We start from the raw sequence: 23,778 nt of genomic DNA on the forward strand, positions 1-23,778 counted from the left end.
CTGGTCTTAACTGAGGCTTGGAGGCAGGGAAATGTCTTCTCAGACCTGCATCTCACTCCACGAAGGAGACTTTCCTCACTAGCAACACCCTAGGGAGGAAGCTCTAATGGCGGCGACATGTCCACCAGGAGGCTTTCCTTGACCGGCCCTCCCAGTGCGCCTCACCGGAACCAAGTACGCCTGCGGAAGAGGAGGCTGCGGTGCCTGCACCGTGATGGTGTCTAAGCGAGACCCCACGTCCCAGGAGATAAGGTATCCACACAGATGCCCGGAGGTCAGGCTCGCAATCTCCTCTCACAGCTGAGGACGATCTCAAAGGCCTTCCAGCTTTGTGATTCTAACTCTCTCTAGGTCTTAGACCTCTCTGAAAATCTGATAAAAGCTTGTGCTTTTACAAAAACTACTAATGCACAACACTGTAAAACAACTATACTCCAATCAAAATTAATCACAAAAAGAAACTAATAATGTTTTACACAGTTTCCAGGGGGCCATGGATCTCCCAAGGCCCATTGATGCATCCCAGTTAAGAAACCCCAACTTAGGGACCTCCCTGGTGATCTAGCAGTTAAGACTCTGTGCTTCCACTGCAAGGGACACAGGTTTGATCCCTGTTGGAGGAAGATCTGGCATGCTGCAGATCCCTCATGCTGTGTGGTGTGGCCAAAAAAAAAAAGAAACTCCAATTTAGGCCAAACATTCATTTGACAGGTGAGGAAACTGAGGTTCAGAAAGATGAAGTGACTTGTTCAGTCATACAATTAGTAAGCCATAGAACAAGAACTCAGGCCCACATTTTCTGGCTGTTTTTACTGTTGAACTGAACCCGGCCCATGATTTCAGCATCTCATTAAGGGCCGGATTCCAGTACTTGGACTGCTCCCAAATCTGCTGGCCCAAGATTGCAAAAAATGGCCTCAGGACACAGGCTTTCCAACTTTTCTAAATAACCTTATACAGAGTTTAAGATAAACAGTCAAAAAAATTCTCAAATATGGTTAAAAGACAAGGTGGGCCTTTTGCCTGTTATGGGATCAATGCTGTAATGAGTAATAATTGACATCCAAATTATTCCTGATGAGACAAGTCCATACCCACTGCATCCAGATCCAGCTGGGTCTGTTCTGGGCTTGGAAAGGGTTTCTGAGGTTCAGAATGCCCATATTCCCCCTAAGAACCCCAATTATTACAGATGATAGAGAGTCAGCAGAGAGGACTCTCATTCTCCCTCCTGGTCACCTCTCCAGTTCGCCCCCCTCTAGACTGAATGACAGGCTGGTTGAGGGGAGGGGTTCTGCTACGCTTCTTCGTTCCCACATTCCCACCAGGCAGAACTGTGTTACTCCTGTTGATTTTCCCTGTGCTTCTCACATTAAGACACTTCTCTGTCACCGCCTGCCTGGTGCCCATCTGCTCTCTGTATGGGGCTGCTGTCACCACTGTGGAAGGTGTTGGAAGCATGAAAACCAGGCTTCACCCCGTGCAGGTAAGAGCACATCCCAATTTTCTCACTTCTTAACCCTATCTTTGTAATCAAAGCTGTGTTGACTGTGCCTCCTAGGGCTTCTACGTTGTGGTCCAGAAAGTAGAAGCTTTAGATACACCCTGATCCAGATAATAATATCTGTTAAATGACTTAAAACAAAGCTAGAAATACATCCATATTTCATTAGCTGATCATCTTTCTTCTTATTTTGTCTGCTTGAATAGTAACAGCATGATCAAAATATTAATTAATGCATATTAGACTGCAATGCAGAATAAATATTACACAGAGGGTACTATGCATAGAATAAAATATCTTGAGGATGACAGGGTAAAGTTTAAGTTTATTCCCTCTGGTATGGAGTTTTAAGAGTACTGTGACACGTATGGGCAGAAACACACCAATCTCTCAGTCATCGGCACAGGGGTTCGGGAAGTCATACATTCAGACACACTAACGCTGCAAGTACGACCAGGCAGGAGTCAACTGAATTTAATCATAAGAATCAATTCCAGGAATGTCAGCAAAGGCAAAAGACCCAGCAGAGTTTACTAGAGTCTCTGAGAATGTCAGAGAAGATGCTTACCCCGAGACCGATAAGCCCAAATCCTAGGATTACACTAAGATCTGCATCCAGAGCAAGCCTTCTCAAGCTTTAATATGCCTAAAAACCAATCAGCCAGGAGCTTTCTAAAAATGCAGATCTTGATTCAGGAGGTTTAAAACAGAGACCTGAGGTTCCACATTTCCTACAAGATCACAGGTGGGACCAACAACACCACTGCCAGTCCACGGACTGCACTCTAAACAGCCAGGACCTAGAACACAGACCCGACTGCACTCTAAACAGCCAGGACCTAGAACACAGACCCGACTGCACTCTAAACAGCCAGGACCTAGAGCACAGACCCGAATCTTGGACCTTGGAAAGCAGAGCTCCTTTTGATCCACACAGAAGAATTTGGAGAAGAGAGTAATATAAGCTCCATAGTGGAGGGTCTCTCAGTTACTCAGAAAGAGGTGACCCCTGCTCAGAACCAAGCTGGGAAAGACGTGGAGGTGCTCGATAAAACTGTTTTTTAATTACACACACATTCCTTGTCATTACTGATTTCTGGAGAATTCTCACTCTGGGAATGGAGGTTGTGCACCAATAATTTCCTGTTAGAGGGATCTGGACATTTGAGCTTGAAAAGCAACCGTAATGCTAGGACACGGTTGCCGGCTCACCTCCCCTGGGAGCAGCCAAGGAAAGGGGATGCTGGCCGACTCTGCCCGAGGTGAGGGTGCACTGCTCAGGGAGGAGGTCCCACTGTGACAAGGGAGACGCTTGACGTGGACCCTGGTGGGAGGAGGTGACAGTGGGAAGTCAGGGCCTGTGACCATGCCTGTGTCCTTCCAGGAGAGGATTGCCAAGAGCCACGGTACCCAGTGCGGCTTCTGCACCCCTGGGATGGTGATGTCCATGTACACGCTGCTGAGGAACCACCCACAGCCCTCTGAGGAGCAACTGCTGGAAGCCCTGGGGGGTAGGTCTGACCTGAGGCTAGGCGGGGGCATGTGTCACGCTGTGCTTCCCCCTACCATGCCACCCCAGCCCCACTCAGGGACCCCCTCAATTGTTTCTGAAGTAACTGTTTTCACCAGGAGCAGAGAATGTCAAGCTTAGCAGCTGCTCACCAAAGCACTTGCTCCGCAAACAAGTGGCCCACACCCCCATCTTAACACCCTGCTTTCTCTTCCCTACCCAGTGACTTTACCTGGCTGCCTTCATTTGGGCTGTCATAACAAAGCACCACAAACTTGGGAAAAGAAAACAACAGGAATTTCTTCTCTTATGGTTCTGGAGGCAAAGAGTCTGAAATCAAGGCCCTAGAAGAGACTTTTCCTTTCGTCTTTCCAGCTTCTAGTGGCTGACAGCAGTCCTGGCCCTCCTTGATTTAGAGATTCATCACTCCAATCTCTTCTTCCATCTACATATGGCCTTCTCCCCTGTGTATCTATGTCCAGATTTCCCTCTTTTTCTAGTCCAGCCACTGGATTAAGGCCTACCCTAAGATGAGTAGGGCTTCCTCTTCACCTGATTACATCTGCAGCTCTGCAGAATTTCAAATAAGGTCACATTCACAGGTTCCAAAGATATCTTAGCACATCTCTGGGGACACGATTCAACCCATAACACAGCTCTTCACATATTGAAAGGATCTTTTCAAATTTACAATGGGTTTAAGTTACTAAAGAGGAGTTCATAGACATATCCTTTTTGCAGGAAACCTCATGGGTTTCCCAGGTGGCGCTAGTGGTAAATACCCACCTGCCAATGGAAGAGACGCAGGTTTGATCCTGGGGTCAGGAAGATCCTTTGGGGTAGGAAATGGCAACCCACTCCAATATTCTTGGGAAATTCCATGGACAAAGAAGCCTGGAGGGCTACAGTCTATGGGGTCACAAAGAGTTGGACGCAACTGTGCATGCACGCATGCACGCGTGTATTCACATACACAGCATCTTCTGCTTCCTCTCAACAAACCTCACACTGGGTCATCAACCATCACTAAACAATACATCTGTTAGACACATAAATCCTTAGTTTGAGGCCTGAAGTCTAAGCCCCACACACTCTCCTAGTCTTCCAGTTATAGTGGACTTCCTTTACTCTCTCTGCTCCGTTACAGGACATCCAAACAAGTCATCTAAAATCCTGCCTTCCTTAGGTCCTTCCACTACGTGAGGTCCTTCAACAAGTCCTCATCCCTCACATGACCACACCCACCTGCCTTCCCCCGGCATTCAGAGAAGCCCAACAGCTGGCCTCCCGAACTCATTCTTCCTCCTCAGCTGTGTGACTCCCTACTGGCCAGTCTCCTCTCAGCCCTCCATCCTCTGCACGTTTCCACTTTTGCCTGCACTGTTCCGTGAACCCCGAGTGCCCCTCCCGTGCTCTCCATCAATCCATTTCTTTCTCATCCTTCAGCATGAGCTTCTTTGTGAAGCCTCTCCAGATGACCTCGATTCCACACTAACCTTCCTCCACCGCAGCCTCCCCCGCACCTTCATCCCTTGGAAACCTGAGGCTCTCGTACTTTCCCATGCAATAGAATCACCACAGACCTCTTAAACGCAGATTCCTGGGCTTGTCCCCAGACATTCTGATTTAGAATTGGAGAAAGGCCAGAGATTTGCATTTTAAACAAATACCCTAGGAAATTCTGAAGCAATGACCTAATGTCCACTGAGGGGCTCTACTAACAAGCTGTCAAGGCATGATACCTCGCTCATATACAGCCTTAGAAACAATGCATATTTTCCTGTTTTAGGATCACTTACATCTTACATAGTATCTGAAATATAGTTGTTGTCAACAGATACACGTTGAATGAATGAATAATTTAATAGATGGATGCAACTGAGCTCACCAGATAGACTATCGTCTTCTTTCAAACAGAATAAAACTAGAATTGAGGTGACGGGAAGGGTATTATCTAAGAGGAAGGAAAAAGCAGTGAACAGCCTAGCAGATATTCAAATATCCTCAAAAACAAACACCTGTCCAACTTTCTAAAGAAAAATAAAGTAAAAATCACTAAAAATAAAACATACTGATAACTTTGCTTTTTCTCTGATTAGGTAACCTGTGCCGCTGCACTGGGTATCGGCCAATTCTCGCAAGTGGGAAGACCTTTTGTTTGGTGAGTAGGGGGCTGCGGGGGCACCCACAGAGCAAGAATGACGGTGACAAATGGTCTAGTCTGGGAACACAGGAGTCGCGTTTTTAGACCATGCAAATAGATCGTAAGGAAGACTGACTGAGTTATCAATAGCTCCATCTAACTCACAGGAGTCTGAGCTCTTTGTTGAGGGAAGGGTGGGTGTTATACTACTTTTCACCCTCGACATCACACCACCAGAAAGCCAGGTGATCTAGCCAGCCAGCTAGACATCTTCCATGACGATTTCAGCAAGGCGTCGGGACAGGACAGGGAGGAGGTCTCCAGCAAACTCAAGGAGACAAGCAAAGACACGGAGTTTGCCTGGGGGAGGCAAGGTTAGTGCCAGGAATCCAGACCAGCTGGGAAAGTGTGAGCAAATAAAGAAGCCAAAATGGCATAGTAGAATCCAAACTTCACCCCAACTACCAGAGTGCAGAGAGATTCCCCCACCAAATAGTGACACCTCACTGGGCTGCTGTGAAAATCAAATGAGAAATTGAAGGCAGGTAGCAAAGTCTTGAACTCAAGACTCACTTAAAACTCAGCACGTATTTACTACTGTATCGAGGATGCCCTCGACACTACAAATAGTGTTTGCCAGGGAGATCAAACACATCTGATCACCCTCTGCAGAGGGCAGGAAGGACATAGGCAGTACCACCCTTAGACCCAAGCAAGGAGGATCCCAAACTTCAGAGAACCCCTCTCCGGTCCCCTTACAGCCAATCTCAGGAGGCCACAGGGCCAAAGTGACTTGTTCACTTCAAGCCTTCACCCTTTTCTGGACTATGCTCCAGACATGGTCTTGACCCCATTCCCAGGAACAGGCCTCTTCCCCCAGTCCATCTTCCTCGAGAAGATCATAACAGCCAGCATGTGCACCAGAAGCCAAACACTGGCTATTCGGGGAGGAAGTAGACAGAATCTGGATTTGCAGGCTGGTTTACAGGTGTGTGAGGCCCTTCACAGTACAGACCTAGAGCCAGGGTGAGGAGGGAAGAGCAGCAAGCCCCAGGCCAGGGCCTCCATCTGTGCTCTTGCCTCAGCTCCATGAAGAGTGGACAAGGGCCTAGAAATGAACCAGCAGGTGTGTCCCGCTCCCCAGAGCCAGGCCCATCCCCCATGCCTGTCCCATCTTCTATTGCCACACGGGGGAGCCAGTGGTTGACAAGCTGAGAAATAAAATGTATGGCTTGTAAAGCCATCAAATTACTGGTGTAAACGGAAAAACACTTGTGAAATACAAATGAAGGAAGTTAAAGGCAACCTCTCTCCCTCTGGAACATGGATGTTATCCACCTTTCCAAGCACAGCCTTTGGGGGTAAAGGAAAAATTGTAGTCAGAGACCCACTGTGCAGCCAACAGGCCCCAGGAACCTTAACGGGTGAAAGGAAGCGAGTCCCAAAGCAGGAATACCCAAGGCTCTTATCTGCTAAGCAAGCGGAGACTGGCTTCCTCTGTTACCACTCACTCATGGTCTGTCATGAGAGCTCAGAGTTTTGAGTGAGAGAGGAAGTGCTACTGGTTTGGCTCAGCTGGTTTTGCTTCTTGGGCACAACTAGGAAGCTGCCAGCCTGAGACATTTGTGCAGAGACAACGAATTCAAGTATCTGGAAGAAAGTATTTTACTAGAGACTTAGGAGAGACTATTTGAGGAATAAAATACAAGAAGTAAGGTTGGAGAAATGGGAAATGAAAGAACCAGCGAATGGAAACCGGCTTTAAAATTCACTGATTGTCCTTTCATTCCCAGTCAGTGCCATACAGATTGCAGATGGTGGGGAGACCTGGCTCCAAAACTGCTTTCTTTCTTTGTCTTTCTTTTTATTTTCTCTTTTTTAGGTCCCTATATAAATGATAATAGTCAATGTTGTCAAATCTTGCAGAGAATGGATACTAGCAATGGTTATTGCTCTGAAAAACATCTTATCAAGTGATTCTACAACTAGGAATTCACCTTAAAAAAAATTCACAGATGTACACAAAACTATACCTGCAATGAACAGAAGTGTTTATGTTATTTGTAGTTATAAAATATAGGGAAAAAATTAAGTATACATCAATGGCAAATTTTACAAATATATTTATGGAATAGCCAGAAGATAGATTAATATGCCATCAACAAAAATATATTTTAAAGACTTTAATGACAGTAAATAAATGAACAAAAAGTCAAAATAAAAGGCATATTGTACTAACTATAAATATAGTACAAATATATATTATATAAAAATGTTTATCAGTAATGATAGTTTCTTTTATATTTCTTCATATTCTTTATTATTGTTTATGCTATTTATTACATATTGTGAATATATTATATATTCTATCTATATTATTTATCTATATTATATATTCTGTATCTGAATCATATTTTTAAAATAAAGCAAAAAGGAAAGATCTTCTGATTATCCCTATTCCAATAGAAACCACCGAAAGTGACTTAAAAAGCTTGGAGCCTCATTTAAATTGCCAAGCCCTTTAAGGCACACACTGATTTACATGTCAGAAAGTTTTTCATAGGAGAGGCAGGTGGTGAGAGGGAGGCTCAAGAGGGAAGAGATATATGTATATGTATAACTGAGTTGATTCACGTTGTTGTTGTATAGCACAAGCTAACATAATTATACTCCAGGAAAGCCAGTATACTCAAAATTTCATCTTTTTTAAATAGATATCTGTTTTTAAGTTTTTCATCTCAAGGCATTTCACTGTCCTAGGAGTCAAATGGCTGTCAACAGAAAGGAACAGGAAAATGCTGCCTGGATCTGGGAGAAAATGATTCTTCCTCGCTTGGCAGGAAAAGTGACGTGAGTCCCTTTGCTTTGTCTCCTCCCCAAGAGTATCACTTAACACCAACAGTGCTGAAACTGTGCTTGTGCGCTCTGATGGTCATTCTCTGCTTCTACAAACGTCCAAAGTGGAGGCATGAATAAAGCACTTCCCATTTGGGAGCAGGGTAAAGAGGTGATTGAAAGCTCGTGCTCTGATTTCCCTCTTCACTCTCTGGAAGGTTGAAACAGTAAAACCTAAGCCGGTTTAGGTCAGAGAACAAAGACTTGCCCCAGCTCTGCGAGTCCTGTCCTTGCCTAACCCGGCTCCTGCCGCCCTGTCTTCTCGCACTGTCTCCCCCTCTGCAGAGAGAGGGCACTGCTGCCTCAGGGAGGCTGGGGAGCCCGTCCACACTCAGACAGCGAGTTCACGGCCCCCACAGCTGGGACATCCAGCCTGAAACACCCCAGTCTCTGGCTTTGCTCTCTGACAGATGCTAGTTTCCCAAAAAAGACCCACTGCCAAGTTCTTACAGGAATTATTTAGAGAAAATTCCTAGTGAGAAGACAGGAAAAATAGAGTCTGCTCCCTGTAGACATGGAAAGCTAAACGAACAGAGCTGCCCTTACACAAAACTGAGCCCGTCATTCCCTGCTGGTTTTGTTTTTACCCTTAACACCTACCTTATTTCCATTCTTGGCCTCCCCTGTCACTTTATTTCTGTCCGGGGAAGCTGTGCAATGGAAGAGAGGGGTGTTCCTCAGGAAGGCAGGCTACACCACGGACAACCACTTCACGGAGGATCAGTGCCCCCTGGAGGGCTAAAAATATTCTAAAGTCTGGATTTTGTAGCCTCCGGAATTCAATCTGTCCCTGGTAGCTCAGTGGTAAAGAATCTGCCTGCAATATGGGAGATCTGGGTTTGATCCCTGGGTTGGGAGGAGGGCATGGCAATTCCACTTACCTGGAGAATCCCCATGGACAGAGGAGCCTGGCGGGCTAGTCCATGGGATCACAAAGAGTCACAACTGAGTGACTAAGCACACAGCACACATGACTGGGCTCTGGCAACCACCTGAATCACTCTAACCAAACTCAAAAGAACATATTTAAACTGGACTGTGCCGCAATATTCATTTATAAAGAGAAACACAATTTTAAGGTGGATCTTATGGGCACTGAGCCACATCCTTTGCTGTAGGAAAGCACGCACAGGATGTCACAATATAAGGGGAAGATTGCTTGGTGAGCATGGGTGCAGAGCCATTGATAATCATAAGGGGAACAGCAGGGAAGACCCCTCTCCACCCATCAGGTAGACCTACTAGATGGCACGTGTCTGCCCCATGACACTCCCATCTCTTGAAGCTGTGCTACTGTCTTCCATGGGGTAACTGTGAAGTCTTGGCCTAGCTCCTGTTCAGGGGAATTTTAATTCCTCAGCTCAGATCCATTGTTTTCCATTTTAATTCTCAGACACTATCTTACTTCTAGGTTATAGATACACACCACATTATTGCCCCCCAGGTACTGCCTACACTTCTAATTCCAGCTAAGGCAAAAACTGGTCCTTCAGATGCTGGCAGGTATGTCTCAGTCTGGGATCCTACTAAGGACCTACACAAGGAATAATGCAAGTTTTCCTTCCAGAATCTGGGAAGACCTTACAGAGACAGAGGGAAAAGCAGGGGAGTGTTGGACAAATGTCAGGTCATTTCATCTACATGTCACAATTCCCCTTCAAAATAGTCCTTATTTCACTGGGAATTTGGGGTTGGTATTTACAGACTGTTACATTTAGAATGCATAGACAACAAGGTCCCACTGTATAGCACAGGGAACTATATCTAATTCCCTAGGATAAACCATAATGGAAAAGAATATTTTAAAAAGAATGTAAATACGTGTAAAACTGAGTCACTTTGCTGTACAGCAGAGATTGGTATAACATTGTAAATCAACTATACTTCAGTTTTTTAAAATAGGGTATTATTTCTATTTAATCTTTAGAAAGATTGAGTACATGTCTATTGAGAGGGTCCGAGAGCCAAGTTGTGGCAGAGCTGATAATGAACTCAAATCTGTCTCCCCCACCCCACCAGCCCCACCCACCGCCGTGCTCGGCCAGCCCATCTTCCATGGGTTTCCCCATTATATATCCTTCCAGCCCCACACCCCACAGTTCTCTCCTGATTTGCCTTACTCTTTAGAAAATGTCTTGAGAATAAGTGTTTCCAAAACTAAAACAGACTTAATTTAGAGAGGATTGCAGTTTGGGTAACTTTTCACTGTGCTTTGGTTTCCTAATAGATGAAATAGAGATGGCAATTTACTTTCTTTGTACAATTGTTGGGGAGGATTAAGTAAATTATTAATATGTGTAGAAAGCACATGGAATGTAAGCACTCCATAAATGCCAACTAGTGTTATTAAAGCAAGTGGGGTGTGTGTATGTGCTTACACAAGAGCATATATGTTCAGAGTCGTGTTTTACTTAAATTACAGGACTTCTCAGAGCTTTTCGCATTTTGAATCTTAACTTGACAGATGAGGGAGTAGTGGCTCGGACACAGTGAAGAGGATTTCCCAAACTAATTGACCTCTGATTGTTTTTCATAGACAGTCTTTGTATTTTGCAGGATACTATTTGAACTGGTTCATAGGATATCCTTTTCTTTAGTGTCAACACAATTCTTATTTAAAACTATTTGGTTTGAACTATTTTCCATACAAGGAGCGTCGGAGCTATTATTGTGTTCATTTTGCCTTATTAATGTAAAGAATTATGATGCTGTTTCCAATTGACCCCGACTGATGGAACCACCTTTTTCTGCCCTTATAAAGATTTGCACAGAGTTATTTGTGAAAGAGGAGTTCCAGCCCTTGGACCCTACCCAGGAGCTCATATTTCCCCCGGAACTCTTGGTAAGAGGAGTTGGGTGTTTTATGTGCTTATTGAAATGTCACTGGTTATAAGCTCAGTTTTTAAAAACCACTTTTTCCATCCTGTGAAATTATCAAATTGTAGAAATTCTTGACCAAATCAGAATGCTTGTCCCCGCCTGGCTCACCCAGCCCTGGCTGATGCCCTGTACACATTCCCCAAAGCCTCAACTGAGGCTATATTTTAACCATTTTTGTTATTACTTCCATCATCGTCATCTGCACTGTATCCCTATTGACTGTCCCAATCAATCCAGTTTTTCTCAACTTCTAACTCGATCTTTCCAGCCCTTCCCAGATACTGACCTCAAGTGGCACTTCCAGGGCCTCCCAGTTCTTCCCTCTGTCAGCATTTCTATCTTCCCTCTCTAACATCCAGTTGTTCCATTCGATAACATATGTATTTCTGAAGGGGTTCTGATATGTTCATTCATACATTCAACAAATACTAATCATTCAGTAACATGCCAGGCACTGTTCTAGGTACTGAATACACAACAGGGAACAAAACTCACCCAAGGACCTGCCCCCAAGGAGACTGTAATTTGATTGGAGAGACACATAATGAACAAGACAATAGATGATATCCCTTATACAAATAATCTTTTAAAAAATGATACAAATGAATTTATTTATAATACAGAAACAGACTCACAGACTTAGAGAAGGAACTTACAGTTACCAGTGGGGAAGTGTGTGGGAAAGGGATAGTTAGGGAGTTTGGGATGGACATGTACACACTGCTATATTTTAAATGAATAACCAACAAGGACCTACTGTATAGCACAGGGAACTCCGCTCAATGTTATGTGGCAGCCTGGATGGGAGGGGAGTTTGGGGGAGAGTGGATACATGTGTGTGTATGGCTGAGTCACTCTGCCATGTACCTGAAACTATCAACATTGTTAATTGGCTATACTCTAATATAAAATAAAAAGTTTAAATAGATAAATAGACAGATAATAGATAAGTTATATAGTGTGTCAGCAAGTGATAAGGAGAACAAAATAAAACAGTGAAGGGGGATAGGATGCAGGGGGTTGCAATTTTCAATATCTGGCCAGAGAAGACATCTCTGAAAAGGTAGTATTTGATGAAAGTGCTGAAGTAGGTGAAGGAACTGGTCATGGTGGGGAAGAGCAATCCAGGCAGCAGGGCAGCAAGTGCAGAGATACCAAGGAGAGGAGAACTCCTGTCCTGATCAAGGACAGAGCAGGGGCCAGCCTGGCAGGAACTCAGGGAACCAGAGAAGTCAGAAAGCTGCAGGGCTGGGGGCAGACCATCCTGGACTTAGACTGCTTGGCTTTTACTCTGCATCAGATGAGAAGCTATCAGAGAGGTTGGACATAAGAGGAGTACGCTCCTGTTAACCTTGTAATGGGTGGGATCTGGGGTGGTTTGGGCTGCTGGGACAGGAATAGCCTGGGAATGGGTGAGAGAAGGATCAATGAGCCCGTCAGGGCAGCTGTGCCCTCCTGAGGATGGTGGTGCTGGGCCAGGCAGCCAGCATGCGCCTGGTGAGGAGCCAGTGGAGTCTGGATACACTTTTGGAAGAGCCAACAAGATTTCCTGATGAATGTGATGTGGTGTGTGGGGAGAGAAAGGAGTCAAGGCTGACTCCAGGGCTTTGGGCAGCTGGAAAGGGGAGTGGCCATTTACTGAGAAGGGGAAGACCTCTGGAGGAGCAGGGGATTTTTCCCTTAGGGAATCCTTTCTGAGGGGGCTTGGAGGAGGATGGGGCATGAAGAACTCAGTTTTGGACATGTTAAATTTGAGATGCCTATTATACATCTAAGAAGAGACACTGAGCACTCATTCAGGTATGTGAGCTTGGATTTCAGAGGTAAAACTGAAGATTCTAATTTAGGAGTATCAGTATAATTATGATTTTTTAAGGCCATGATACTAAATTATGCTAAGTTAATCTATACTGAAGAGTCAATGACACATGCCAGCTCATATTGTCACTTTCCTCCAAAGCACTACACACGAACAAGTCTTAAGCTAAAAGGAATAAATATCTAATTATGGAAATTCAAGCATTAGCCAATGGTATAGTGAGTATCTTTTTGGTCAGGGGAAATCCAGAACTTTTGAAATCTCTCTAGAGAAACATACCTCCACCCGGAGTCTATCATAACCCAGGAATACAGATGTGCCCACGTGCACACACCTTTGTTATTTGCACTTAGAGAATGACAGAGAACCCAGAAAAACGAACCCTGACCTTTCACGGAGAGAGGGTTACTTGGATCTCCCCTGGGACCTTCAAAGACCTCCTGGAGCTGAAAGCAAAACACCCAGAAGCCCCGCTCATCCTGGGCAACACATCACTGGGTGAGTGATTACAACAGTTCTCACACCACCACCAGGCCTCAGTGCCGAACGGGACTTCCTGTCTCCTAGTCTAAAAAACTACTTTTTAAAGATAAAGACATCATCGTTTTTAATAAAAGTGTTATAGTAAAATAATGTATTATAAAATGTACTCTTATATTGTATATTATATAATAATTATTTATACATTACCTTTTATGTATACTATATATAAATATTAGTATATATATATATATTTCCTGGTGGCTCAGATGGTAAGGAATCTGCCTGCAATGCAGGAGACCCAGGTTCGATCCCTGGGTCAGGAAGATTCCCTGGAGGAGGGCATAGCAACCCACTCCAGTATTCTTGCCTGGAGAATCCCATGGACAGAAGAGCCTGATGTGCTACAGTCCATGGGGTTGCAAAGTGTCGGACACAACTGAGCAAAAAATATAATATACTGCATATACTTTTATATATACATTACATAAATAATATTAAAAGATAATACAAATATGATAGTATTATCATATAATAAAATAGCCTCCAAAATTCAATATACACAGACCCTGGGAGTATGCAGTGTAACCCCTTGAGGTGTGCAGCAGTATTAAAGGACTGTTAATTATTTAATTTACCTTGTCCTTTTAAATTTTGTTTCCATTAGGTATTGAGTAAATTAAATAGAATTTTATGAAATACGGTGGATATATTAACAATCTACACCCAGTTATCACCACCCTCACTTTGAGAACCAGAGCTTTACCAAGAAGTTTGCCCCATGGGCCCCCCGAGACGATAGTCCCCCCCCTCCCCTTCCTCTCAGGGGTGCTCATTGGACTGAATATGGTGTTGGTCCATCTCTTCTCTGTTTTTTACATGTTATACCCGTATATTTGAGTTCCTAAGCAATGTGTTGCTTAGTTTTGCATATTTTTGAACTTCACTCAAGTAGATGGACACAGTATTACTCCTCTACAGTTTGCTTTGTGCATTTAACATTCTTGAGCTGGGACCTGCCCACATGGTTGCACATAAGTGTGCTAATTCCATCCTGTGCCGAGGACACAGTTCACACTTCCATTCCATTGCTCAAGGCCATGGCATGTTTTCAAAGTCTTGGCTCTTTCAGATACCTCTATACACATCTCCTAAGAGTCTTCTAAGAATCTCTCATCCATTTTATTTCCTATTTTTATATTCACATAATGCTACTGCTAACTGCTAAGTCGCTTCAGTTGTGTCCGACTCTGTGTGACCGCATAGACAGCAGCCCATCAGGCTCCCCTGTCCCTGGGATTCCCCAGGCAAGAACACTGGAATGGGTTGCCATTTCCTTCTCCAATGCATGAAAGTGGAAAATGAAAGGGAAGTCGCTCAGTCGTGTCCGACTCTTAGCGACCCCACGGACTGCAGCCTAGCAGGCTCCTTCGTCCATGGGAGTTTCCAGGCAGGAGTACTGGAGTGGGTTGCCAGTGCCTTCTCCATTCACATAATGACTATAGATAAATACATATACTGGAAGCACATGTGCTATAAAATTACTTGGCAGGGTGTATGGCCGATGCTGTCACATATATATGCATTTATTGCCAGTGTTTAAAATTAGCATCTGAATATTTTAATGAGAAACTTTCAATGCCAAAAAATTGCATTTTCTTTTTCCTAACTCTCCCTCTCTTAAGATATATACTGCATTTACTTTCAGGACCTGCCATGAGATCTAAAGGATGTTTGCACCCAATTCTCCTCTCTCCTGCTAGGATTTCTGAGCTGAATGTGGTGTCTAAAACAAATGATGGTGAGTACCAGGTTTTCTTTGTAAAATATCCATGAACCAATCCCTGCACTAAACACTTGCACTAACTAAACACTAAATAGTTTAGAACCTCATCATACATTTATCTTGTCTGACTTGTTTCCAACTCTTTGACATTTTTCTGATGTGATATTATATTCCCACCGTGAAATTTTACTATCAAAAGCTTTGTACAGAATATGGGGTATTTGGATGATATCATTCAAGACCTTGTAGTCACCTGTAGGATTCTTGCCTATAAAGAGCCATGATGGAACTTCCTTGGTGGTCCAGTGGTTAAGACCACGCTTCTAATGCAGGAAGCGCAGCTTTTATCCCTGGCCTGGGGACTAAGACCCCACATGTCTGCCTCTCAGTGTAGTCAAAAAAAAAAAAAAGGCATGGCGACACAAAGGCAATAAACTTGCAGTGTCAGTTTAAGGAGAAGACAGCAAGAGAGAAGTACTATCTATCAGTTGGATGGTCAGTTCCAGGGAGGGAGGCAGGTTTGCAGGAGGCATTTAACTTAGTGTCTGGCATTCAGATGCTATGTGTCTCTTAGGGGCAATGGCAAAAGGCCAAGTAAGACAGAAACCTGCCCAGGGTAGCACCCCTGGTCATTTGCAACATCCTTAAGGGCCCACTAAGTGCAGACTCTTCATCAGGCAAGGTGGCACCCACAGAGCAGGAAGAAAATATCCAAGACTTTGCCTTCAAGATGCACAGCAACCCCTTTAACGAAAGGACTTTTATTTTACTCCTTCTCTCATCCAGCAGGTCTCTTAGCATACATGTGCTTGTCTAAGGTACATGTGTATATGTACTAAATGACTTAGTGGAAAGAAAAAAAGACTAAATGAATGAGTGAGCCAGGAACTTGAATTTGGAATGCAGTGGTAATAATGATTTCCTTAACTCGGGCAACAGGGAGGTTGGCTGAACTGAAAGCTTTAGTCCAGACTGACTTGTAGACCATCACGTGTTTTTGGAGATCCGTGGTGGGCAGGAGAAGGGACCCACCTTGGCAGTATCACTGCCATCCCGGAGTCCTACCTTCCCGGCCTCAACCATTATCAGCCAAACTTAGACTGTGCTGCAGACCAGCAAGCCTGCCTTCCCTGACCCTGACCCACCCATTTGCAAGGAAAGGGACCCTTCCTGGTTTTGCACCACAGCCTCACAGCTTCAGCCTTGTGTTTAAGTAGCACATCCACACACCACTCAGAAAATGAGGGGAGTGTATATCTTAGATATATCTGAAATCTTGGGGTTGGAGAGAAGAGGAAGAGAGAAGAGTAAAATGGGTGGTTTGGGGGTATAATCAAGTACCCTTTTTTTTTTTTAACATTTATTTATTTGGCTGCACCAGGTCTTAGTTACGACTCGCAGGATCCTCAATCATCACTGTGGCCTATGGGACCTAGTTCCCTGACCAGGGATCAAACCCAGGCCCCCTGCTTTGGCAGAGCAGTCTTAGCCACTGGACCACCAACAAAGTCTGTCAAATGATTTAAGCAGACAGTCAAGACAGGACAACCCTTTTCCTCATCTTCACCCCAGGCCCATGGTTTAGCCCATGATTTTCAAACTTGTTTAAGCATCACAACTCAGTCCTCAAACAAATCCTAATAGATGAAAATAAGCTCCTCTGTTTGAAGGAAGGGGAAGACTTTCTCCATCCCACCAAGCCCCCTATATTTCCTCCAACAGGGCCAGGACAAAAGGAAAGAGATCTGGCCCAAGGTCTGCAAACTGGCTGGTGGCCGGTCACCAAGGCACACGTCTCCCATGTCCAGTCCAGAACGCCCATCTTTACTGCCATTCCCTGTCCCCCCAGGCCCAACCCACTGGCTGTCCAACTGGCTTTTTGTCAGTTTAGACTCAGCAGGCAAGATAGAGGCAGATTCTAAAATCTTAACCATGTGTTTTCCTTGGGGGCCCTTAAACTTTAAGTGTGAGTCACCTCTAGAAGCCTCCAGGGACCTTTCTCAGGATGCCCAAGCTTTTCCTGAGGCCCAGAGGAGTGAAGAACACTTGTAGGGGAGGGTTACACTGGAGCCAGCTGTACCCACCACCACCACCAGCAACCCCAGGAAATAAATATCTGTGACAGCTTGCGTTTGTTTACATTTTGTGTGCTAATCCATGTCACCTACTTGTTTGGCTGGATATACCCCCCACTCACCTTCAAAATGTTTAGTACAGTAAGTGCTACAGGAAGTCAGTGCATCTTAAACCCATAGACCCTCAAACTCTGAAAAGCATGGAGTTAAAATAAACCCCATGTTCTGAGAATCATATAAAGATAAAGATCTTTTCAACACCACTGAAATGCAAGCTAGGTTTTGTGACCAAAGGTGGAATAAAACATGAATAGAAGTTCAGTAAATAGAATTTTCTCAGTACAGTTGTGTCATGCCTGACACAAAGTGAGGGGCTACTGGGAGCGATGGAAAGAATCAAACAGAAGTCTCTAAAATGGATTGTCTCGCCTCAGCCTGAATCCGAAACCCATACTTATGAGGACCTAGGCAATAGGGAAGACAGCTGACATACTCTCCCCTGGGACTGAACTGCATTGCCTGCCTTTTTTTTATTTAGGTTAATTACTTTATTTTTTATTTATTATTTTTGGGCACGCAACATGTAGGATCTTAGTTCCCTGACCAGGGATCAAACCCTGCAGTGAAAGTACGGAGTTTTAACAACTGGACCACCAGAGAAGTCCCTGAACTTCTCTTTTCTATCTATGTCAAATAACAGATGGTCGTGCTAGACTGTGTAATGCTGCTGACCATAACCAGATAAAAATCTTTGCCTCTAATTTCTTCCCTACTAATACGGCTCTGGGTCTATATGACAGGAGGAATTGTATGGTAGGCAACAAGCATGGTCTGCCCAGTGCTCCTGCAGGTAAAAGGAAGGCAAGATTTTGAGGAAGTTAAAGCTTTACTGGAACTTGTGGTGATGGGAAACAATAGACAATCACCGATGGGACCAGATCCCGTGTGCCTTTTATGAGATACTGATGCAGAAACAGGGTGAGGATTCTAAGCTGAGAGACATTCCAGGCAGAGGAGCAGTATAGTTACTTTAAGGCGTGATTTGCTTATGGGCTTCCCTGATGGCTCAGACGGTAAAGAATCCACCTGCAATGCAAGAGATCCGCGTTTGATCACTCGGTCGGGAAGATCCACTGGAGGAGGAAATGGCGATCCACTGCAGGAGGAAATGGCAATCGACTCCAGTATTCTTGCCTGGAGAATCTTATGGACAGAGTAGCCTGGTGCGCTGCAGTCCATGGGGTCGCAAAGAGTCGGACACGACTGAGTGACTAACACTTTCACTTTCAAGATTTGCTTAGCATACAGATAATAAGAAGCAGCTAGTAGTTTTGTTAATCAATTAGGTTAACTATGATCACTGAAACAACAGGCGGTGTTAGTTATGTGGGTATGTTGGTAGGACTGGGAAAGTATTGCACCAAGTACACTTTTCAGTTCAGTCATTCAGTCGTGTCCAGCTCTTTGCGGTACCATGGACTGCAGCACTCCAGGTTTCCCTGTCCATCACCAAATCCTGGAGCTTGCTCAAACTCATGTTCATCAAGTTGGTGATGCCATCCAACCACCTCATCCTCCGTTGGCCCCTTCTCCTCCCGTCTTCAATCTTTCCCAGCATCAGGGTCTTTTCCAGTGAGTCAGTTCTTTGCACGAGGTGGCCAAAGTATTGGAGTTTCAGCTTCAGCATCAGTCCTATCAAAGAATATTCAGGACTGATCTCCTTTAGAATGGACTGGTTGGATCTCCTTGCAGTCCAAGGGACACTCAAGAGTCTTCTCCAACACCACAGTTCAAAAGCAGCAATTCTTCGGCACTCAGCTTTCTTTATAGTCCAACTCTCACATCCATACATAACTATTGGAAAAACCATAGCTTTGACTAGACAGACCTTTGTTGGCAAAGTAATGTCTCTGCTTTTTAATATGCTGTTTAGGTTAGTCATAGCTTTTCTTTCAAGGAGCAAGCATCTTTTAATTTCATGGCTACAGTCACCATGTGCAGTGATTTTGGATCCCCCCAAAATAAAGTCTGTCACTGTTTCCATTGTTTCCCCATCTATTTGCCATGAAGTGATGGGACTGGATGCCATGATCTTAGTTTTTGAATGATGAATTTTAAACCAGCTTTTTCACTCTCCTCTTTCACTTTCATCAACAGGCTCTTTAGTTCCTCTTTGCTTTCTGCCATAAGGGTGGTGTCATCTGCATATCTGAGGTTATTGATACTTCTCCCGGCAATCTTGTTTCTAGCTTGTGCTTCTTCCAGCCCAGCATTTCTCATGATGTACTCTGCATATAAGTTAAATAAGCAGGGTGACAATATACAGCCTTGACATACTCCTTCCCCAATTTGGAACCAGTCTGTTGTTCCATGTCTAGTTCTAACTGTTGCTTCTTGACCTGCATACAGATTTCTCAGGAGGCAGGTCAGGTGGTCTGATATTCCCATCTCTTTAAGAATTTTCCACAGTTTATTGTGATCTACACAGTCAGAAGCTTTGGTGTAGTCAATAAAGCAGAAGTAGATGTTTTTCTGGAACTCTCTTGCTTTTTCAATGATCCAGCTGGTGTTGGCAATTTGATCTCAGGTTCCTCTGCCTTTTCTAAATCCAGCTTGAACATCTGGAAGTTCACAGTTCAAGTATTTCTGAAGCCTGGCTTGGAGAATTTTGAGCATTACTTTGCTAGCGTGTGAGATGAGTGCAATTGTGCGGTAGTTTAAGGATTCTTTGGCATTACCTTTCTTTGGGATTGGAATGAATATTGACCTTTTCCAGTCCTGTGGCCACTGCTGCGTTCTCCAGATTTGCTGGCATGTTGAGTGCAGCACTTTAAGATCATCATCTTTTAGGATTTGAAATAGTTCAACTGGAATTCCATTACCTCCACTAGCTCTGTTTGTAGTGATGAAGGCCCACTTGACTTGGCATCTCAGGATGTCTGGCTCTAGATGAGTGATCACACCATTGTGGTTATCTGGGTCATGAAGACTTTTTTTTTACAGTTCTTCTGTGTATTCTTGCCACCTCTTCTTAATATCTTCTGCTTCTGTTAGGTCCATACCATTTCTGTCCTTTATTGTGCCCATCTTTGCATGAAATATTCCCTTGGTATTTCTAATTTTCTTGAAGAGATCTCTAGTCTTTCCCATTCTATTGTTTTCCTCTATTTCTTTGCATTGATCACTTATATCTTATATATATATAGATATATAAGTGATAAATATATATATAATATATAGAGATATATATATATATAAGATATATAAGATCTTATATCTTATATAAGATATAGATATAGATCTTATGTCTATATCTTATATCTCTCCTTGCTATTCTTTGGAACTCTGCATTCAAATGGGTATATCTTTCCTTTTCTCCTTTGCCTTTTGCTTCTCTTTTCTTCTCAGCTATTTGTAAGTCCTCCTCAGACAACCATTTTGCCTTTTTGCATTTCTTTTTCCTGGAGATGGTCTTGGTCACAAATCTCTGTGCATAGTTCTTCAGGCACTCTGTCTATCAAATTTAATCCCTTGAATCTATTTGTCACTTCCACTGTATAATCGTAAGGGATTTGATTTAGGTCATACCTGAATGGTCTAGTGGTTTTCCCTACTTTCTTCAATTTAAGTCTGAATTTGGCAATAAGGAGTTCATGATCCGAGCCACAGTCAGCTCCCGGTCTTGTTTTTGCCAACTGTATAGAGCTTCTCTATCTTTGGCTGCAAAGAATATAATCAATCTGATTTTGGCATTGGCCATCTGGTTATGTCCATGTGTAGAGTCTTCTCTTGTGTTGTTGGAAGAGGATGTTTTCTATGAGCAATGTGTTCTCTTGGCAAAACTCTGTTAGCCTTTGTCCTGCTTCATTTTGTACTCCAAGGCCAAGTTTGCCTGTTACTCCAGGTATCTCTTGACTTCCTACTTTTGCATTCCAGTCCCCTGTAATGAAAAGGACATCTTTTTGGGGTGTTAGTTTTAGAAGGTCTTGTAGGTCTTCATAGAACCGTTCAGCTTCTTCTTCAGCATTACTAGTTGGGGCATAGACTTGGATTACTGTGATATTGAATGGTTTGCCTTTGAAACGAAGAGATCATTTTTAATATTAATGAAAATAAAGTTATGTGGGAGAGTGAAATATTCTCCAAGGTTAATCCATAAGAGAAAAATCAAAGCCCACTCTGCAACCTGCTTAAAGAAAAACAAAAAAAACAGACTAACAGCAGTTAGAAGCCAGCCCTGGAAGTGACCAAATCATACCCTGTGTGTTAGTGACTCATTCCACAAACCCCAGGGGAAGTTGAAGATTAATTTTTTAAGGTCAACTAAGTCATCTCCTGATGGTTTGGGTGACTTCTTCATTTTCAAAGATTGAGCTGAATCCTTTACATCCCTACTACAGAGAAACCCAGAGCCCATGCTACTATCAATATCAATACTCACAAGTACGACTGAAACAGTTTTTTTATATATAAATATTTGCCATTCTCTTTTTAGATATTATTTATTTTTCTTTTGACTGCGCTAGGTCTTCTTTGCTGTGCACAGGCTTTCGTCTAGTTGTGACAAGTAGGGGCTACTCTCCAGCTGCAGTGCACAGGCTTCTTATTGCAGCAGCTTTTCTTGCTGTGGAGCATGGCTCTAGGCATGAGGGCTCTACAGCATGGGCTCAGTAGTTGAGGCACAGGGGTTTAGTTACTCCACAGCATGTGGGATCTTCCCAGATCAGGGATGGAACCCATGTCCCCTGCAATGGCAGGCAGATTCTTATACACTGTTGCAGGGAAAGCCTGCAACAGTTTTTAAATTCTGAGTTATTTCCTTGCCAGCTAGTGAATTAGCGAATAGTAGTTTCTTTTGTTTGTTTTGTTTTGTTTTCATTTTGTTCTGTTTTGCAAAGAGAAAAGGCTTTATTGCAGGGGCTAACCAAGTAGTATTGCCCTGATCCCGGGATGCTCTCCCATTTCTCCTGACTCCCTAGCCCCTCCCTGGGAACCCCACCCTCCCACACTCAACAACACCCAAAGTAATACCCGAGGCAGCTCCTTGTATGGACTGTATTCATTCTGATTGGCTGGTCCCCCTCCTAGAACTGGTGTTGAAGATTTTGAATGTCGAAGCCACCTATAGAGGGTCAAATCAGCAGTGTAAGCATTGTTGATTTACACAATGACCTTGGCAATTGAAAGACCTTTGACTTTTTTAATGCTATCAGTTTTATCCTCCTTAATCACAAAACAGCTTGGCATAGCTTCACTGTGGTCAGTCAGGAAGGGGTCATGGAACGTTCTAGTAGAGTCTGCCTCCTGCTAGCTGTTCCTGTCCTTCCTGCTCTCCAGGACTGACAATAGGTGCTGGCTGCAGTCTGGCCCAGGTCAAGGACATCTTGGCTGAGAGGGTCTCCGAGCTCCCGGAGGAGAAGACCCAGACGTACCGAGCGCTGCTGAAGCACCTGAAGAGTCTGGCCAGCCAGCAGATCCGGAACATGGCTGTATGTCCTCTGGGCCCATCACGAGGCCTGCTACACCTATCTCTTAATCTCAGCAAAATGTTGAAAGAGGCATTGGCAGAATCAGTGTGCACATGGGTCTCAGCTGATTGAAACAACAGCACAATATACATTTAATATAGCAACCATTATTTAATAACATATTTAAAGGAAGACTCTGAGTCAAGTTCAGTCATATAGCTAAGTAGCAATATAAGTGGGAAAAGAACGTCATGGTTTTGCTAATTTCATGATAAGACCTTCAAAGAAACTAATTTGATCTTAGGCTGCATTGTTGTTGCTAAGTCGTGTCCTACTCTTTGCAACCCCACGGACTGCAGAAGTAAAACACCTAAAACAAGGAGGGTAGCCTCCCCTACTCCAGACTATTCAGACCACCACTAGACGATAACGCTCAGAACAGGGAGGCAGACTTCAGGGTCGGCTGATTTGACCTCTGGCAAATGCAGATGTAGATATTCAAAATACACATGACCCCTTCCCTTACACACCCCCGAATGATGTATTAGAAATTCTTAGGATACGAAGAATGGAGGGAGAACAGGTTTCTACTGAAAAAGCTCTTCAATTGATTCCAAATGATTCCCTGTCATGGGTTCTGTCTGATACCCTGGACCCTGGTGAGGAGACGGTGACAGGAGAGTAAAGGGTTGGAAACCACCACAGAGAGAGCAGTGGTGGGGCATTGTGAAAGCTGCCTTACTCCTGAGAAGAGGTGTGATATATTTCATATGATCACCAAGGGTAGAAGTATGACCGATAAGTGAGAATCCAGGGGTGTAGATTTCAGCTCAGTGGAAACAAGAACTTTAAAATTAAGCTGTTCATAGAGGAATGGGAGTTCTGTGCCCTCACCCATGTTCCAGCCCAGATCACCCGCAACCTGGGTGGTCACTGTAGAGTCTGGCACTGTGTGGGAAGAATACTGAGCTGAATGGCCGGTCATTTCCCTGACATGTTCTGAGATGCTATAAGCTTAACCAGATCCAAGAGGAGTCTCTCAAGAAGAGGAAAAGGGAGACTCAGTGATAGATGCCCAGCACCCAAACCTGGCCCCCGGGAAGTCCAACAATTCAAGAGGTCATGAGATAAGTCTGAGATCCCAAGGCAGCATCGTGGCTACTTTTGTAGCCAGCACCGTGGCCATCTGTGCCACCTGAGTAGGGGTGGCTCAGAATT

The 23,778-nt window shown here is 44.0% G+C and overlaps 1 protein-coding gene across 2 annotated transcripts in view; it reads left to right on the forward strand.

Moving 5' to 3' along the window:
* Window positions 1-23,778, forward strand: part of LOC109569328 (aldehyde oxidase 2) — a 77,723-nt gene that overhangs the window by 2,336 nt on the left and 51,609 nt on the right. Inside the window, exons 3-11 of one of the 2 annotated variants that reach the window (XM_070769948.1) lie at window positions 156-252; window positions 1,378-1,486; window positions 2,889-3,015; window positions 5,114-5,175; window positions 7,918-8,007; window positions 10,814-10,894; window positions 13,105-13,249; window positions 14,940-15,032; window positions 22,430-22,581. In XM_070769948.1, coding sequence (XP_070626049.1) covers window positions 156-252; window positions 1,378-1,486; window positions 2,889-3,015; window positions 5,114-5,175; window positions 7,918-8,007; window positions 10,814-10,894; window positions 13,105-13,249; window positions 14,940-15,032; window positions 22,430-22,581 — 956 coding nt within the window. Of the gene's footprint in view, window positions 1-155; window positions 253-1,328; window positions 1,487-2,888; window positions 3,016-5,113; window positions 5,176-7,917; window positions 8,008-10,813; window positions 10,895-13,104; window positions 13,250-14,939; window positions 15,033-22,429; window positions 22,582-23,778 lie in introns of those variants that run through there. The other variant, XM_070769939.1, reaches the window with a different exon arrangement.

This window comes from Bos indicus, chromosome 2 (assembly GCF_029378745.1).
Source record: "Bos indicus isolate NIAB-ARS_2022 breed Sahiwal x Tharparkar chromosome 2, NIAB-ARS_B.indTharparkar_mat_pri_1.0, whole genome shotgun sequence".
Classification (NCBI taxonomy): domain Eukaryota; kingdom Metazoa; phylum Chordata; class Mammalia; order Artiodactyla; family Bovidae; genus Bos; species Bos indicus.